Below are 19,448 nucleotides of genomic sequence, written 5' to 3' on the forward strand. Positions count from 1 at the left end.
CGACATGTATGAGGAGGAAAATGATGTGGAAGCAGAGCAATTGCCTGTGTTAGTGATGTCACCCCCTAGGGAGTCGACACCTGACTGGATGGTCGTATTTAAAGAATTACGTGACAGTGTCAGCACTTTGCAAAAAACTGTTGACGACATGAGACAGCCGGCAAATCAATTAGTGCCTGTTCAGGCGTCTCAGACACCGTCGGGGGCGCTAAAACGCCCGTTACCTCAGATGGTCGACACAGACCCAGACACGGATACTGAATCCAGTGTCGACGGTGAGGAGACAAACGTAATGTCCAGTAGGGCCACACGTTACATGATCACGGCAATGAAGGAGGCATTGAATATTTCTGACACTACAAGTACCACAAAAAAGGGTATTATGTGGGGTGTGAAAAAACTACCAGTAGTTTTTCCTGAATCAGATTAATTAAATGAGGTGTGTGATACACCCCCTAGGGTAGATAAGGCGCTCACACGCTTATCAAAACAAGTGGCGTTACCGTCTCCCGATACGGCCGCCCTTAAGGAACCAGCTGATAGAAGGCTGGAAAATATCCTAAAAGGTATATACACACATACTGGTATTATACTGCGACCAGCAATCGCCTCAGCCTGGATGTGCAGTGCTGGAGTGGCTTGGTCGGATTCCCTGACTGAAAATATTGATACCCTGGATAGGGACAATATATTATTAACTATAGAGCATTTAAAGGATGCATTACTATATATGCGAGATGCACAGAGGGATATTTGCACCCTGGCATCTAGAGTGAGTGCGATGTCCATTTCTGCCAGAAGAGCGTTATGGACGCGACAGTGGTCAGGTGATGCGGATTCCAAACGACATATGGAAGTATTGCCGTATAAAGGTGGAAAAAGGAATTATCAAGTAATACCTTTGGCGCTGTTAATGGGTTGCTTTTCTTACAGCAGCTAAATGACGGGGTTAGTCAAGCCCCACAACTAGAACACCAACAAATGAATTATTAGCGCTAGGAAACTGGATAAGAATTTTTCTAATAACAATTTTAATATATTGATATGTAAAAATAATATTGTTGCAACAATTAATAAAACCACAATGTATTAGATTTAATTTGGGCAAAACTTAGCACTGCAGAATCTAAAAAGTTCCATATACTAAGATATGGTTGATTAGCTGGTACTCAAATTAGCCAATTCATCCTCAAAAACAATTGCCACAGTCCAGAAACAGTTGCAAGCGAATGGAATTTACCAACTGCTGTTGGAATAGACCTTACGTAGCTGGTTCAAGATGTTACTTGGTCCAAGTGATTAGCTCAGGTCAAATGTTGCAGATGTCCAGTTCGCTGATGATAATGGTTCCTATATCCGACTTTTAGGCTTTTAAGAGGCTTGAGGGAATAGAGTCCAGCTGTCCCACCTAAATAGACGGAAGTAGGGTCACTAGGTAGAGTTTGATAAAAACGGCTATCAAGTAATTGCCTATGGGCTTCAGTTATATAATCAGCTTTATCAAGTATAACTAGGCCTCCTCCCTTGTCTGCTTCCTTTATAACTATTGTCATGACAGTTGTCATGAGTCACCGCAGAAACTATTTGAAATTGACAAAAAGTCATGCAAAGTAAAATCAGACTTCTTTCCTATAAGCTTCAAGAGCAGTCAAGTTGAGACCTTCTACAAAACAACTCTTGAAGACTTTAGGTCCATTTGCTTTACTAAGAATAAACATAAGAACAACCTAACTAAATGGGAAAAACAGGCTATAAAAAAACTGGTAGAGGATTCTACAATAGTTATAAAGGAAGCAGACAAGGGAGGAGGCCTAGTTATACTTGATAAAGCTGATTATATAACTGAAGCCCATAGGCAATTACTTGATAGCAGTTTTTATCAAACTCTACCTAGTGACCCTACTTCCGTCTATTTAGGTGGGACAGCTGGACTCGATTCCCTCAAGCCTCTTAAAAGCCTAAAAGTCGGATATAGGAACCATTATCATCAGCGAACTGGACATCTGCAACATTTGACCTGAGCTAATCACTTGGACCAAGTAACATCTTGAACCAGCTACGTAAGGTCTATTCCAACAGCAGTTGGTAAATTCCATTCGCTTGCAACTGTTTCTGGACTGTGGCAATTGTTTTTGAGGATGAATTGGCTAATTTGAGTACCAGCTAATCAACCATATCTTAGTATATGGAACTTTTTAGATTCTGCAGTGCTAAGTTTTGCCCAAATTAAATCTAATACATTGTGGTTTTATTAATTGTTGCAACAATATTATTTTTACATATCAATATATTAAAATTGTTATTAGAAAAATTCTTATCCAGTTTCCTAGCGCTAATAATTCATTTGTTGGTATTGCCGTACAAAGGGGAGGAGTTATTTGGGGTCGGTCTATCGGACCTGGTGGCCACAGCAACGGCTGGAAAATCCACCTTTTTTACCCCAGGTCACCTCTCAGCAGAAAAAGACACCGTCTTTTCAAACTCAGTCCTTTCGTTCCCATAAGGGCAAGCGGGCAAAAGGCCACTCATTTCTGCCCCGGGGCAGAGGAAGGGGAAAAAGACTGCACCAGGCAGCCTCTTCCCAGGAGCAGAAGCCCTCCCCCGCTTCTGCCAAGTCTTCAGCATGACGCTGGGGCCTTACAAGCGGACTCAGGCACGGTGGGGGGCCGTCTCAAGAATTTCAGCGCGCAGTGGGCTCACTCGCAAGTGGACCCCTGGATCCTGCAGGTAGTATCACAGGGGTACAAATTGGAATTCGAGACGTCTCCCCCTCGCCGGTTCCTGAAGTCTGCTCTACCAACGTCTCCCTCCGACAGGGAGGCGGTAGTGGAAGCTATTCACAAGCTGTATTCCCAGCAGGTGATAATCAAGGTACCCCTCCTACAACAGGGAAAGGGGTATTATTCCACGCTGTTTGTGGTACCGAAGCCGGACGGCTCGGTGAGACCAATTTTAAATCTAAAATCCTTGAACACTTACATAAAAAGGTTCGAATTCAAGATGGAGTCACTCAGAGCAGTGATAGCGAACCTGGAAGAAGGGGACTATATGGTGTCTCTGGACATCAAAGATTCTTATCTCCATGTCCCAATCTACCCTTCTCACCAAGGGTACCTCAGGTTTGTGGTACAAAACTGTCATTATCAGTTTCAGACGCTGCCGTTTGGATTGTCCACGGCACCACGGGTCTTTACCAAGGTAATGGCCGAAATGATGATTCTTCTTCGAAGAAAAGGCGTCTTAATTATCCCTTACTTGGACGATCTCCTGATAAGGGCAAGGTCCAGGGAACAGTTAGAGGTCGGAGTAGCACTATCTCAGGTAGTGTTACGTCAGCACGGGTGGATCCTAAATATCCCAAAATCACAGCTGATTCCAACAACACGTCTACTGTTCCTGGGGATGATTCTGGACACAGTCCAGAAAAAGGTGTTTCTCCCGGAGGAGAAGGCCAGGGAGTTATCCGAGCTAGTCAGGAAACTCCTAAAACCAGGCCAAGTGTCAGTGCATCAATGCACGAGAGTCCTGGGAAAAATGGTGGCTTCTTACGAAGCGATTCCATTCGGAAGATTCCATGCAAGAACTTTTCAGTGGGATCTGCTGGACAAATGGTCCGGATCGCATCTTCAGATGCATCAGCGGATAACCCTATCTCCAAGGACAAGGGTGTCTCTCCTGTGGTGGTTACAGAGTGCTCATCTTCTAGAGGGCCGCAGATTCGGCATTCAGGATTGGATGCTGGTGACCACCGATGCCAGCCTGAGAGGCTGGGGAGCAGTCACACAGGGAAGAAATTTCCAGGGCTTGTGGTCAAGCATGGAAACGTCTCTTCACATAAATATCCTGGAACTAAGGGCCATTTACAATGCCCTAAGTCAAGCAAGGCCTCTGCTTCAGGGTCAGTCGGTATTGATCCAATCGGACAACATCACGGCAGTCGCCCACGTCAACAGACAGGGCGGCACAAGAAGCAGGAGGGCAATGGCAGAAGCTGCAAGGATTCTTCGCTGGGCGGAAAATCATGTGGTGGCACTGTCAGCAGTGTTCATTCCGGGAGTGGACAACTGGGAAGCAGACTTCCTCAGCAGACACGACCTCCACCCGGGGGAGTGGGGACTTCACCCAGAAGTCTTTCAAGTGATTGTAAACCGTTGGGAAAAACCAAAGGTGGACATGATGGCGTCCCGTCTCAACAAAAAGCTGGACAGATATTGCGCCAGGTCAAGGGACCCTCAGGCAATAGCGGTGGACGCTCTGGTAACACCGTGGGTGTACCAGTCGGTGTATGTGTTCCCTCCTCTGCCTCTCATTCCAAAAGTACTGAGAATCATAAGGAGAGGAGTGAAGACTATACTCGTGGCTCCGGATTGGCCAAGAAGAACTTGGTACCCGGAACTGCAAGAGATGCTCACGGAGGACCCGTGGCCTCTACCTCTAAGAAAGGACCTGCTCCAGCAGGGACCTTGTCTGTTCCAAGACTTACCGCGGCTGCGTTTGACGGCATGGCGGTTGAACGCCGGATCCTGATGGAAAAAGGCATTCCAGATGAAGTCATCCCTACCCTGATCAAAGCCAGGAAGGATGTAACTGCGAAACATTATCACCGCATTTGGCGAAAATATGTTTCCTGGTGTGAGGCTAAGAAGGCCCCCACAGAGGAATTTCAACTGGGTCGTTTCCTGCATTTCCTGCAAGCAGGACTGTCTATGGGCCTAAAATTAGGATCCATTAAGGTTCAAATTTCGGCCCTGTCGATCTTCTTCCAGAAAGAACTGGCTTCATTGCCTGAAGTTCAGACGTTTGTCAAGGGGGTACTGCATATACAACCTCCTTTTGTGCCACCAGTGGCACCTTGGGATCTCAATGTAGTTTTAGGGTTCCTAAAATCACATTGGTTTGAACCACTCACCACTGTGGAATTAAAATATCTCACATGGAAGGTGGTCATGCTGTTAGCTCTGGCGTCAGCCAGGCGTGTCTCAGAAATGGCGGCTTTGTCATATAAAAGCCCTTACCTAATTTTTCATTCAGACAGGGCAGAATTGAGGACTCGTCCTCAATTTCTCCCTAAGGTGGTTTCAGCGTTTCACATGAACCAACCTATTGTGGTGCCTGCGGCTACTAGGGACTTGGAGGACTCCAAGTTGTTGGACGTAGTCAGGGCCCTGAAAATATGTTTCCAGGACGGCTGGAGTCAGAAAATCTGACTCGCTGTTTATCCTGTATGCACCCAACAAGCTGGGTGCTCCTGCTTCTAAGCAGACGATTGCTCGTTGGATTTGTAGTACAATTCAGCTTGCACATTCTGTGGCAGGACTGCCACAGCCAAAATCTGTTAAAGCCCATTCCACAAGAAAAGTGGGCTCATCTTGGGCGGCTGCCCGAGGGGTCTCGGCTTTACAACTTTGCCGAGCAGCTACTTGGTCAGGGGCAAACACGTTTGCAAAATTTTACAAATTCGATACCCTGGCTGAGGAGGACCTGGAGTTCTCTCATTCGGTGCTGCAGAGTCATCCGCACTCTCCCGCCCGTTTGGGAGCTTTGGTATAATCCCCATGGTCCTTACGGAAGTCCCAGCATCCACTAGGACGTCAGAGAAAATAAGAATTTACTTACCGATAATTCTATTTCTCATAGTCCGTAGTGGATGCTGGGCGCCCATCCCAAGTGCGGATTGTCTGCAATACTTGTATATAGTTATTGTTACAAAAAATCGGGTTGTTTATTGTTGTGAGCCATCTTTTCAGAGGCTCCTACGTTTATCATACTGTTAACTGGGTTCAGATCACAGGTTGTACAGTGTGATTGGTGTGGCTGGTATGAGTCTTACCCGGGATTCAAAATCCTTCCTTATTATGTACGCTCGTCCGGGCACAGTATCCTAACTGAGGCTTGGAGGAGGGTCATAGGGGGAGGAGCCAGTGCACACCAGCTAGTCTAAAGCTTTTACTTTTTGTGCCCAGTCTCCTGCGGAGCCGCTATTCCCCATGGTCCTTACGGAAGTCCCAGCATCCACTACGGACTATGAGAAATAGAATTATCGGTAAGTAAATTCTTATTTTTTTTTTTTTTTTAATCTCCACCCATATTTCATCGGTCAAGTAACACAATTTATCCTATGCCTATTTCAATAACTCTGTGGTGTATTTTATGACTTGGACTCCTTGACCCTATGTCCCTTTTTCCTTCCCCTCTCTGCTTTTGCCTGTTTCTTTTTCTTTCCTTTCCTTTCACTCCCTCTTTTGATGTTGTTTATATGTCATTTGTGCATGGTTTTTATATAGTTTGACAGTTTGATAATCAGCCAAACACCAACCACCTCTACTAGCCATTACCTCCTAGCTGGTCTATACTTTTTTCCTATTGAATTGATGTTTGTTCTGAATGCTTCAGGACTCCGAAGGTATTGGAGTCTTGCGGTCTTTTAAATTTTACTCCACTTGCTATTGAACGTCATTATTTGTATACCTTTATCTGACATACCGTTTGGCTGTATAACATCTTCTCTTCTTGTTGCTGCACGAATGATTTGTCTCTCATTGTATTTTATCTTATTGTGAGAACTCAATAGATACATTTAAAAAAAAAAATATCTGTCTCTGCACAATTGTAATTGTAGTAATTTGGTGTAAAGGTGTGCTTCCCTCCTTTTGCTTTGTTGAGGTACAGATCTACTTTTGTAACTGCATAGTCATGTGTCTGCTCATGTGTCTCCCCAGTTGGAGAATGCACAGCTTGCAGCGGCTAAGAACAGCGATTATGCGAATGCAACCAGAGAAGAGATCATGTCTACACAACTCAGGATGGACATGTTAGCGTCACAGCTGAGCCAGTGTCAAAAGCAGGTACAGCCTTGGTCATAATTTTGTGTGTTTGGTGCTTGTTCATTGTGCGGCTTGTGGCAGGGACTGAGGAATCAGTCATTTAGAAAGAGTTGGGGGTACATTGACATTGGAGATTAAGTGGAACATTGCATATAGTGGGAAAATGATGCAGAGAGTTGCCTGAGATTATGAGCAAACAATAATTGGTAGTTTTTTTTGTACTTCGGGTTCCCATGCTCTGTCCTCGAGACAAACGAACAGTCCAGGTTTTAAAAATTGGTAGTTTAGATGTGAGTTTACTAAACACACTGTAGCAAGGAAGCTGCATAGGCTTGTAAAAATACAATATATAGCTTACATCATACAGGAAGAAATATGGAGATCAGCATAATTTACATGTACAGATCAATAGGAAAAGAGGACATATGGAATGAAATTGAAATGTAGGATGCAGATAAAATACAATAAGAGTAGACCGGTCAATTGACTACAAAAACGTACATAAACATATTTCTGAATAATGCAATCATGTTCTTCTTTTCCCGCTTGAAAATACAGTGGTAAGTACTATCTTTCCTTTTACTGCTAGAATTATGCTAAGTTTAGCTCCATCTTAGTTAGGCTAAATATAGAAGACTGATAAAGAGAAATAACTGAAAGATAATACAGTGCAGCTTCTATCAGAGAACCTTAATTTAGAGTGAGATGTGCAGTTTAAGCTCGGCAGTAAGTGTCGAGCAATGATTGGAACCAGTCTATATTTTGCAAATCTGTAGAAAGGTCCGTTATTAATTTCCAAGTAATTGTTACATTTAATGGAAATTGTAAGTTTTAGCAATAATAAATTCAAAACTCACTGACTTTTTTCATCGAGTACTATTGCCCCTTTCAAATCTAGTGGCTGAAACACTGAAAAGCGGTGACTTTGGAAAGCGGCACATGCAGATGTCAGTCTATGGTCATTGCTGCAGTCACGTCACACAGCCCCTCTCAACGTGCCAGGTCTTGTGAGCCTCTGCAAGGGTCTTTCTTTTGCTCTTTATTGCTGAAAATGCATCTTAGTCACAATACAGTTGCCCAGATTTATCAAGCACCAGCCAATCCGCTCCTAACTGTTATTTTTCAAACACAGCTTGTAGCATGGCAGTTAGGAGCTTATTAGCTGTCACTTTATCACTTTATCACTGTGCAATTTATCACTCTCCAATCTTGATAAATTTGGGCCATGTGACTAGGACTCACTGGAGACTGCTGATTAATTTGCTATGAGACATTTGTATATTTGTGTACAACAGAGTCTCTGAATCTGTATATGAAGTGCTACAATGTAGCAACCGCAGCTTTTTTCATATACAGTTTGCATGTGAAACTTCTGAGAATTACGTTTTCTATAATCTCCTATCTAGGCAAAGCTGCCAGACCTTGGGGTGTAGAGAAGACTTACAGGAGCAAGCACATCTTCAAACTAAACTTGTTTGAAGCCAGTCTCCTCACCTCTACATCCAACAAGATTATAGAACCTCTCTATTCATTTTTGCATCTAAGGCGTAGGCACCATCTTTATTGGCTGCATGAGCAGCTTTTGTAACTTTCATTATGACTCTTATTTTGTGACCGTTTATGGGGTATGTATGAGAACTCTGCTGGATGGGGATGGATTGCTTGGCTTAACAAGAACACCACCATTGTTATACCTAATGCTGCATCCTTAAAGAAAGTTCAGGTAGGAAGTGGGATCGGATTATTACGTCAATCTTTGATAGTCAGAACTTCTTTCAGGCCAGATCTCCCTCAGGATTGCCCTTGGTGATTCAGGCCAGAGATGTTTAAGCCTACTTGGGTAACACTGATGGACTTGTCGCTTACCTTGTATTGGATTTTGACTTTGGCTATTGAGGTCAGTTGTACTTTTTTGACTTCAATACTAGGTGTCTGTGGATCAGTAAACTGATTCCCTATTTTATTGATGAGTAAGGAGGTATTCTAGAAATTTGTTATCCTGGACCGTTTTGGTCCAATCCCAAAAGAAGAGGAAAGTCTGGGCTTGAATCTTGCTTTTAAAACCAGTATATATATATATATATATATATATATATATATATATATATATATATATATATATTTTGAACTTTCGTCTGTGGTTTACCAAATTTAAGATAAAGTTCCTGTTATGCCAATAATTCCATAGAATGGGACAAATTCATCACCTCCATTGATTTCAAAGAAGTTTACTTACAGCTTCCTTAGGGCAACTCCGATCTCTTCCGTTCTTGTTTGTCAAAGCTACAAAAGTGCAAGATCATAGCAGCTGTTTTAAGGCCAGAAAAGGTACCAGTTAATCTGTACCTAAATTACTTTTTGATCAAAGAAAAGTCAGCCCCTCTTTTCTGGACCCATTTGCAGCTGACTTGAAGCTGCTTAAGTACACGAATGAGTGATACATTTTCCCATTCCAACTATGTGCCAGCTTTTTCTGGTTCTTTTCTGCAAAACCAGATGTAACAGGATTTTTTTTCTGCTGGGGAAGAGCTTGGCCACCTAGAAGCAGGTGATCGCCCTGTTCCCTTGGAAATGGGTGTCGGTGCTAGACTACAAGAAGTTGTTGGGCAGGATACAGTACTTCAAGGCAATTCTGTTTTGCTCACTTACACTTGTAAACTTTATAAATACAGAAAAATCCTCACTTGGCGACTGAAGTCTTTACATTGTTGCCAATGGCCCATCGATTCTTAATTGGTGGTTCAGGTGATGCATTCTCAGCCAGTTTCAGCCCCTATCCATCTGGAAGTGACCCATTGTGACTACAGATGCCTGTTTGAGCCTAAACCTTCGCTTGCAGAGATCTTGGTCTAGGTGTTTTGAAAGTAAGACCAGTTCTCAATTCCTTACTTCAATCTCAGTCCTTCCTATGTGACAGACCCTTTAAGATTTAGTCAAGCAGTGTCTCAACTGTGGCATATTTTAAACCACCAAGGGGTAATTCAATGCTTTCTCTTACGTCCTAGAGGATGCTGGGGACTCCAAAAGGACCATGGGGTATAGACTGGATCCGCAGGAGACATGGGCACACTAAGACTTGGAATGAGTGTGAACTGGCACCTCCCTCTATGCCCCTCCTCCAGACCTTAGTTAGATTCTGTGCCCAGAGAGACTGGACACACACTAGGGGAGCTCTCCTGAGTTTCTCTGAAAAGACTTTGTTAGGTTTTTTTATTTTCAGGGAGACCTGCCGGCTACAGGCTCCCTGCTTCGTGGGAGTGAGGGGAGAGAAGTCAGACCTACTTCTTCTGAGTTAAAGGCTCTGCTTCTTAGGCTACTGGACACCATTAGTTCCAGAGGGTTCGATCACTTGGTGCGCCTAGCTGCTTGTTCCCAGAGCCGCGCCGTCATCCCCCTCACAGAAGCCAGAAGAAAGAAGCCGGGTGAGTATACAGAAGCAAGAAGACTTCAGTGACGGCAGAAGACTTCAGTAACAGAGGTACAGCACAGCGGTCGCACTGCACCCCATGCTCCCACACATACACCAACGGCACTCACAGGGTGCAGGGTGCAGGGGGGGCGCCCTGAGCAGCAAGTTACTGGAGATATATATGCTCTTTTGCCAGTTTATATAAGTGCCTAGGCACTAAATATAAGACCCCCGCCAATATAAATATTTGAAATTGAGCAGGACTACAGCGCACCGGGAGGGGGCGTGGCTTAGCCCTCATAGCTTACCAGCGCCATTTTTCTCTCTTCACAGACATTGCAGAGACGCTGGCCCGGACCTCCACTCTCCTTAGCAAGTACAGGGAGCAAAACGGGGGGGGGGGCACACAGTCATTTGGTGCTATTTAAACAGCGCAGTGATCATATATTATTTCTCTTACGTAGATGAAAATATTTTATTAAATTATGAGCTGTATAAAATTGTTTTGTGTACCTTGAAGTTGTCCAATTTTACCATCACTAATTCTCTCTTGGGTACTTCACATTTTTAAGAGTGCTACATCAAAATATGAGGAAGGTAATGTTAGTGTAAACTACTCGTGATAATCCTTTTTTTAACCTTAATTTCTCTAACGTCCTAGAGGATGCTGGGACTCCGTAAGGACCATGGGGAATAGACGGGCTCCGCAGGAGACATGGGCACTTTAAGAAAGACTTTAGGTATGGGTGTGCACTGGCTTCTCCCTCTATGCCCCTCCTCCAGACCTCAGTTTACTACTGTGCCCAGAGGAGACTGGGTGCATTACAGGGAGCTCTCCTGAGTTTCCTGAAAGAAAGTATTTTGTTAGGTTTTTTATTTTCAGGGAGCACTGCTGGCAACAGACTCCCTGCATCGTGGGACTGAGGAGAGAGAAGCAGACCTACTTCTGTGAGTTTCAAGGCTCTGCTTCTTAGACTACTGGACACCATTAGCTCCAGAGGGAGTCCGGAGCCGCGCCGCCGTCCTCACAGAGCCGGAAGATAGAAGCCGGGTGAGTATGAGAAGAAAGAAGACTTCAGAGGCGACAGAAGACTTCAGATCTTCACTGAGGTAACGCACAGCAGCAAAGCTGTGCGCCATTGCTCCCACACAGCACACACAAACTGCAGTCACTGTAAGGGTGCAGGGCGCTGGGGGGGTGCCCTGGGCAGCAATATAACCTCATTTTCTGGCAAAAGTACATATATACAGCTAGGCACTGTATATATAAAGAGCCCCCGCCAGTTTTTTATATATTTTAGTGGGACAGAAGCCCGCCGCTGAGGGGGCGGGGCTTCTTCCTCCACTCATCAGCGCCATTTTCTCCACAGCACAGCGCTGAGAGGAAACTCCAGTGACTCTCCCCTGCTTATCCACAGTGAAAGAGGGTTTTAAAGAAGGGGGGGGCACATAATTTTGCGCAAAAATAAAGATTACAGCGCTATCTGGGTAAACATATTGTGTGTTTTTTTTTTCCTGGGTCATATAGCGCTGGGTGTGTGCTGGCATACTCTCTCTCTCTGTCTCTCCAAAGGGCATTGTGGGGGAACTGTCTTCAGATAAGAGGATTCCCTGAGTGTGTGATGTGTCGGTACGCGTGTGTCGGCATGTCTGAGGTAAAAGGCTCTCATAGGGAGGAGGTGGAGTTAATGACTGTGGTGTCTCCGTCGGCAACACTGACACCTGACTGGTTGGATATGTGGAATGTTTTAGTGCTAATGTGAATTTATTGCACTGAGTCTAGGGAATATACAGGCGTCAAACCCTGCCTTTCCCCTATGTCACAGGGACCTCCGGGGTATCAAAAGCGCCCACTATTCAAAATAATAGACACTGACGCCGACACGGATTCTGACTCCAGTGTCGACTACGATGATGCAAAGTTACAGCCAGAATTGGCAAATAGTATTCAATATATGATTATTGTAATAAAAGATGTTTTGCATATCACAGAGAAACCCCCTGTCCCTGACACGAGGGTACACATGTATAGGGTAAAGAAACCTGAGGTAACCTTTCCCCCATCTCATGAATGGGTTATTGAAAAGGCTTGGGAATCTCCAGACAAGAAACTGCAGATTCCCAAAAGGATTCTTAGGGTGTATCCTTTCCCGACTTTGGATAGGATACGGTGAGAATCTTCCCCAAGGGGGGAAAAAAGCGTGGACAAGCTTATCCAAAAGAGCTTCCATTCCAAGATATGGCTACCCTCAGGGATCCTGCTGATCGCAAACAGCAGGCTACCTTAAAGGCCATTTACACACATTATAGTACCTTACTCAGACCGGCAATAGTGTCGGCTGGAGTTTGTAGCGCTGTAGCAGCGTGGATAGGTACCTTATCGACGGAAATTGATACCCTGGATAGGGGTACCATTTTATTTACCCGGGGTCATATTTACGATGCTGTCTTATGTATGAGAGATGCTAGTCTCTTTGTTGGCGCACTTAGAGGTATATCTTACCGAACTGAATTAACATATTATATTATATAGGTTTATCCTGACATATATTGGAGAATCTTTATATAACCATTTGATACAGACCAATTGACACAGTGTATAACCTATATTTATCTAACAGAAAAAGCGCCGCTGTTAGAGCAGTATCCCTGATACATAGATCCACCCTGCAGCGTTTCAGAGCGACGCCAGTTAACCAGCTCACTCCTCGAGTGCCAACACCAATATGTACTATAAAATGTGTGTGCAATATTGTATTTAATTTAAGAAAGGTGTATAATCGAGTGCACTACACCAAGCAAAACTTGAGAGATAAGACCGCAGATGGACATGTAAATGCGAACAAGCATTGTGTTGGTATATTATACAGATCCATCCGGCGGCATCTGAGTGGCACTGGCACGCCAGCTCACTTTCTTTGTGTTAACCTCAATATATATTATAACGTGTGTGCAATATTCCATTTAATTTGAGAAATTTATAATACTGAGTGCACTACACCAAGTTAATATCCGTCCAACAGTGGGATTCCCATGTTAAGTAGAAGGGAGAGCCGTATCCCTAATATACCAATATGAGTATGTTTTGCTGAATGGAATGAATACATTATACAGGTTTATATTGATACATATTGGAGAATCTCTATGTAATAAATAGATACAGTGAATGACCTATTCCTATTTAACATAAAAAAGCCCAAAGGTTGGAGCCGTGTCTCTGATATATAGATGCGAATATACCTGGCAGTATTGTATCAGCACAACACACAGATTTACTCTGCCATCTGCCTGCAATATTTCATGTAACAGAGTGAATAACTTGTGTCTGTTTAATGGTAAAAAACTTGTAACTACAGTCGCAACTGTTGCAACCTTAGGGACAGCAACAGAACAGATACATTGGAAAGGCATTAACGGGCTACAAAATCCACACCATATGAGATGGGATATCAAGAATTACATATGGTGATTCTGTGGCAGTATCTTAACATTGGCTAGAGATACCCAGTATAGTGAGCGGGCATAGTGAATAACTTGTCTGCTTAAAATTTAGATGGTATTGAACCCCAATTAAGCTGTATAATACAACGACCGTAAAATTACACTGTATGAGGCAGTCTTAATATTAGTAAAAGCCTATGATGCAAATTGTCTTGCTTCAAGGGATTCAACACTGAGATACCTGTCCCATTAATATAGATTCAATTACAATATTTGTGTACTTGGGAATATACTCTAATGGTGTCAATGACATTGACTCAAGTATTATTGGAGAGACAATAGCTCACTTACCATATATAAGAATTGGCATGGCTGGTTCCATGTATGTACGCACAATTAGAGTATAGAATAAGGGTTTAAATATACACCCCCTATACCAACCGTTAGACACTGTTATATACTTCCCTGTAACCTGAATAGATATTGTCAGGCAATTTATAGGGCACCTTAGTAAATAAGGGTTTAACTCAAGTAGTCAACAATTTTGAGGTTGGTTTCAGGAATTTTTGCACACACAGTGATATTAACACAATTAAGACACACAAGTGAATTTGATATTGAATTTTATGTAGTGTATTGTTTGTAATTTTTGTTCTGCAATTTTTTCACATCAGGCATTTTAATCTATGACATTAAAAGTTACATTTTAATTATACTTACCTTCTCTCTATAAGTGCGCCAACAAAGAGACAAACCTTTCCTTTCCAGTGTTTTTCCTCTACTTTTTTTGTATATGGCAGCACCCCCTAGACTGTATCATGAATTGATTCATAAACATTTAATTTGGGGAACCGTATCATCTATTTGAAGCATTATCAATCTGATAAATCTAGTGCAGAGGATTTCCATTTCCCCTTTTCCTTAATCTATTGATATGAGAGATGCTCAAAGAGACATTGGCCTACTGGGTTCTAGAATCAACGCTATGTCGATTTCTGCTAGACGAGTCCTATGGACCCGGCAATGGACAGGTGATGCCGACTCAAAGAGGCATATGGAGGTTTTACCTTACAAGGTTGAGGAATTGTTTGGGGAAGGTCTCTCGGACCTGGTCTCCACAGCTACAGCTGGTAAATCAAAATTTTTGCCTTATATTCCCCCACAGTCTAAGAAAGCACCACATTATCAAATGCAGTCCTTTCGGTCACAAGAAACAAGAGAGTACGAGGTGCGTTCTTTCTTGCCAGAGGTAAGGGCAGAGGGCAAAAGCTGCACAACACAGCTAGTTCCCAGGAACAGATGTCCTCCCCGGCCTCTACAAAATCCATGGGGCTCCGCTAAGGGAGTCCGCCCCAGTGGGGGGCACGTCTTCGAATTTTTAGCCACATCTGGGTTCACTCACTGGTGGATCCCTGGGCAATAGAAATTGTTTCTCAGGGTTACAAGCTGGAATTCGAAGAGGTGCCTCCTCACCAGTTTTTCAAATCGGCCCTGCTGACTTCCTCCCCAGAAAGGGAGATAGTGGTAAATGCAATTCACAAATTGTATCTTCAACAGGTGGTGGTCAAGGTTCCCCTACTTCAACAAGGGAGGGGATATTACTCAACCCTGTTTGTAGTCCCGAAACCGGACGGTTCGGTCAGACCCATTTTAAATTAAAAATCCCTGAACCTATACTTGAAAAGGTTCAAGTTCAAGATGGAATCGCTCAGGACGGTCATCACCAGCCTGGAAGGGGGGGATTTTATGGTATCTCTGGACATAAAGGATGCGTACCTTCATGTTCCCATATATCCACCTCATCAGGCGTACCTGAGATTTGCGGTACAGGATTGTCATTACCAATTTCAGACGTTGCCGTTTGGGCTTTCCACGGCCCGAGGATTTTCACCAAGATAATGGCGGAAATGATGGTACTCCTACGCAAGCAGGGTGTCACAATTATCCCTTACTTGGACGATCTCCTCATAAAAGCTAGATCAAGAGAGCAGTTGCTGAACAGCGTCTCACTTTCACTGAAGGTGTTACAGCAACATGGCTGGATTCTCAATATCCAGAAGTCGCAGTTGGTTCCTACGACTCGTCTGACCTTCTTGGGCATGATTCTGGATACAGACCTGAAAAGGGTTTATCTTCCGATAGAAAAAGCTCAGGAACTCATGACTCTGGTCAGGAACCTATTGAAGCCAAAACAGGTGTCAGTGCATCACTGCACTCGAGTCCTGGGAAAGATGGTGGCATCATACGAAGCCATTCCCTTCGGCAGGTTCCATGCGAGGACTTTCCAATGGGACCTACTGGACAAGTGGTCCGGGTCACATCTACAAATTCATCAGTTGATCACCCTGTCCCCCAGAGCCAGGATATCTCTCCTGTGGTAACTGCAGAGTGCTCACCTTCTAGAAGGCTGCAGGTTCGGCATTCAGGACTGGATCCTGGTGACCACGGACGCGAGCCTCCGAGGTTGGGGAGCAGTCACACAGGGAAGAAACTTCCAAAGTCTTTGGTCAAGTCAAGAGACTTGTCTTCACATCAACATCCTGGAACTGAGGGCCATATTCAACGGCCTACAACAGGCGGAGACCTTACTTCGCGACCAACCAGTTCTGATCCAGTCAGACAACATCACCGCAGTGGCTCATGTAAACCGCCAAGGCGGCACAAGGAACAGAGTGGCAATGGCGGAAGCCGCCAGGATTCTTCGCTGGGCGGAAAATCATGTAAGCGCACTGTCAGCAGTGTTCATTCCGGGAGTGGACAACTGGGAAGCAGACTTCCTCAGCAGACACGACCTGCATCCAGGAGAGTGGGGACTTCATCAGGAAGTGTTCGCACAGATTGCAAGTCAGTGGGGACTGCCCCAGATAGACATGATGGCGTCCCGCCTCAACAAAAAGCTACAGAGGTATTGAGCCAGATCAAAAGACCCTCAGGCGGTAGCAGTAGACACCCTAGTGACACCGTGGGTGTTCCAGTCGGTGTATGTGTTTCCTTCTCTTCCTCTCATACCCAAGGTGTTGAGAATAATAAGAAAAGAGGAGTGGGAACAATTCTCATTGTTCCAGATTGGCCACGAAGGATCTGGTATCCGGATCTGATGGAAATGCTCACAGAAGATCCGTGGCTTCTTCCTCTACGACAGGACCTGTTGCAACAGGGGCCCTGTCTGTTCCAAGACTTACCGCGGCTGCGTTTGACGGCATGGCGGTTGAACGCAGGATCCTAGCGGAAAAAGGCATTCCGGATGAGGTCATTCCTACGCTGATAAAGGCTAGGAAGGACGTGACAGCTTAACATTATCACCGTATATGGCGAAAATATGTTTCTTGGTGTGAGGCCAGGAATGCTCCTACAGAAGAATTCCATCTGGGCCGTTTCCTTCACTTCCTACAGGAGTGAATTTGGGCCTAAAATTAGGCTCCATTAAGGTTCAGATTTCGGTCTTATCCATTTTCTTTCAAAAAGAATTGGCTTCTCTCCCAGAAGTACAGACTTTTATGAAGGGAGTGCTGCATATTCAGCCTCCTTTTATACCTCCGGTGGCGCCTTGGGACCTTAACGTGGTGTTGAGTTTCCTTAAGTCGCACTGGTTTGAACCACTTCAAACGGTGGAGTTAAAATATCTCACTTGGAAGGTGGTCATGTTATTAACCTTGGCTTCGGCTAGGCGAGTGTCGGAATTGGCGGCTTTGTCTCGTAAAAGCCCCTATCTGGTTTTCCATATAGATAGAGCGGAATTGCGGACCCGTCCTCAATTCTTGCCTAAGGTTGTGTCATCTTTTCCTATGAACCAACCTATTGTGGTGCCTGTGGCTACGCGAGACTTGGAGGATTCAGAGTCCCTTGATGTAGTCAGGGCTTTGAAAATGTACGTGGCCAGAACGGCTAGAGTCGGAAAAACAGAAGCACTGTTTGTCCTATATGCAGCCAACAAGGTTGGTGCCCCTGCTTCAAAGCAGACTAGTTCTCGCTGGATCTGTAACACGATTCAGCAGGCGCATTCTACGGCTGGATTGCCGTTACCAAAATCGGTCTAGGCCCATTCCACTAGGAAGGTGGGCTCGTCTTGGGCGGCGGCCCGAGGGGTCTCTGCACTACAACTATGCCGGGCTGCTACTTGGTCGGGTTCAAACACCTTTGCAAAGTTCTATAAGTTTGATACCCTGGCTGAGGAGGACCTCCTGTTTGCTCAATCGGTGCTGCAGAGTCATCCGCACTCTCCCGCCCGTTTGGGAGCTTTGGTATGGTCCTTACGGAGTCCCCAGCATCCTCTAGGACGTAAGAGAAAATAAGATTTTAAACCTACCGGTAAATCTATTTCTTGTAGAGGATGCTGGGTGCCCGTCCCAAGTGCGGACTACTTCTGCAAGACTTGTATATAGTTTTGCTTACATAAGGGTTATGTTATAGTTTCATCGGTCTTGGACTGATATGTTTTCATACTGTTAACTGGTTAGTATATCACAAGTTATACGGTGTGATTGGTGTGGCTGGTATGAATCTTGCCCTTGGATTAACAAAAATCCTTTCCTCGTACTGTCCGTCTCCTCTGGGCACAGTTTCTCTAACTGAGGTCTGGAGGAGGGGCATAGAGGGAGGAGCCAGTGCACACCCATACCTAAAGTCTTTCTTAAAGAGCCCATGTCTCCTGCGGAGCCCGTCTATCCCCAAGGTCCTTACGGAGTCCCCAGCATCCTCTACAGACTACAAGAAAAAGATTTACCGGTAGGTTTAAATTCTTATTTTTTTCTGTAGTATATGGTCGCTGGGATGTGAGCTGGTATACTCCCTCTGTGTTCTCTCTAACAGGCTTCTCTGTGGGTCTGTCCCCTATTGCCAGTGTGTGTGTGTGTATGTCTGTACGGTGTGTCGACATGTCTGAGTGCTCCTCCCCGGAGGAGGTTACTGGGGGCGCAGAGAGATTTGGGAGTGACTCTGTCGGCACCAACGACTGCTGATTGGGTGGCCATGTTGAGTACATTGAATGCAAATGTGGCGTTATTGTCGAAGAGGCTGGATAAATCTGATTCTCAGACACCAACGTGGAGAAAATCCATGGAGGAAGCCTTATCCCAGGTACAGGCCCTCTCAGGGTCACAAAAGCGTTCATTTACCCAGATGGCGGATTCTGATACCGACGCGGACTCTGATTCCAGTGTCGACTTTAGTGAGGCCAGTTTACATCCAAAAGTGGTTAAGAGTATTCAGTACATGATTGTGGCAAATAAAGATGTTTTACATATTTCTGAAGTGCCTGCTGTTCCAGATACAAGGGTTTGTTTATATAAGGGAAAGAACCCTGAGGTGACGTTTCCCCCCTCTCATGAACTGAACGCGCTTTGTGAAAAAGCTTGGGAATCGCCTGACAAAGTGGCAGGTTCCCAAGAGAATTTTTATGGCATATCCTTTCCCATCTGATGACAGGGAAAAGTGGGAGTCATCTCCTAATGTGGACAAGGCCCTGTCCCGGCTGTCTCCCGACACTGCTGCCCTCAAGGATCCTGCGGATCGTAAGCAGGAAACGACATTAAAGGCCATTTATGTCACTGCGGGTGCACTCCTCAGACCTGCTGTGGCGTCGGCTTGGGTGAGTAGTGCTATTGCTAAGTGGGCTGATAATTTGGCATCTGACATGCATACCCTGGATAGGGATAACATTCTTTTGACTCTCTGTTATATCAGGGACGCTGCAGCTTACCTAAAGGATGCGGCGAGGGATATTGGCCTCTTGGGATCAAGGGCCAATGCCATGGCAGTCTTGGCCAGGAGAGTGC

At 44.8% G+C, this 19,448-nt stretch overlaps 1 protein-coding gene across 3 annotated transcripts in view; it reads left to right on the forward strand.

The window, feature by feature from the left end:
- The window catches only part of LOC134931984 (lamin-L(III)-like), a 123,348-nt gene that overhangs the window by 42,310 nt on the left and 61,590 nt on the right, over positions 1–19,448 (forward strand). For all 3 annotated transcript variants that reach the window (XM_063925948.1, XM_063925949.1, XM_063925947.1), the window contains exon 5: positions 6,720–6,845. In XM_063925948.1, coding sequence (XP_063782018.1) covers positions 6,720–6,845 — 126 coding nt within the window. The remainder of the gene's footprint in view (positions 1–6,719; positions 6,846–19,448) is intronic.

The sequence above is a fragment of the Pseudophryne corroboree genome, chromosome 6 (assembly GCF_028390025.1).
Source record: "Pseudophryne corroboree isolate aPseCor3 chromosome 6, aPseCor3.hap2, whole genome shotgun sequence".
Taxonomy (NCBI): domain Eukaryota; kingdom Metazoa; phylum Chordata; class Amphibia; order Anura; family Myobatrachidae; genus Pseudophryne; species Pseudophryne corroboree.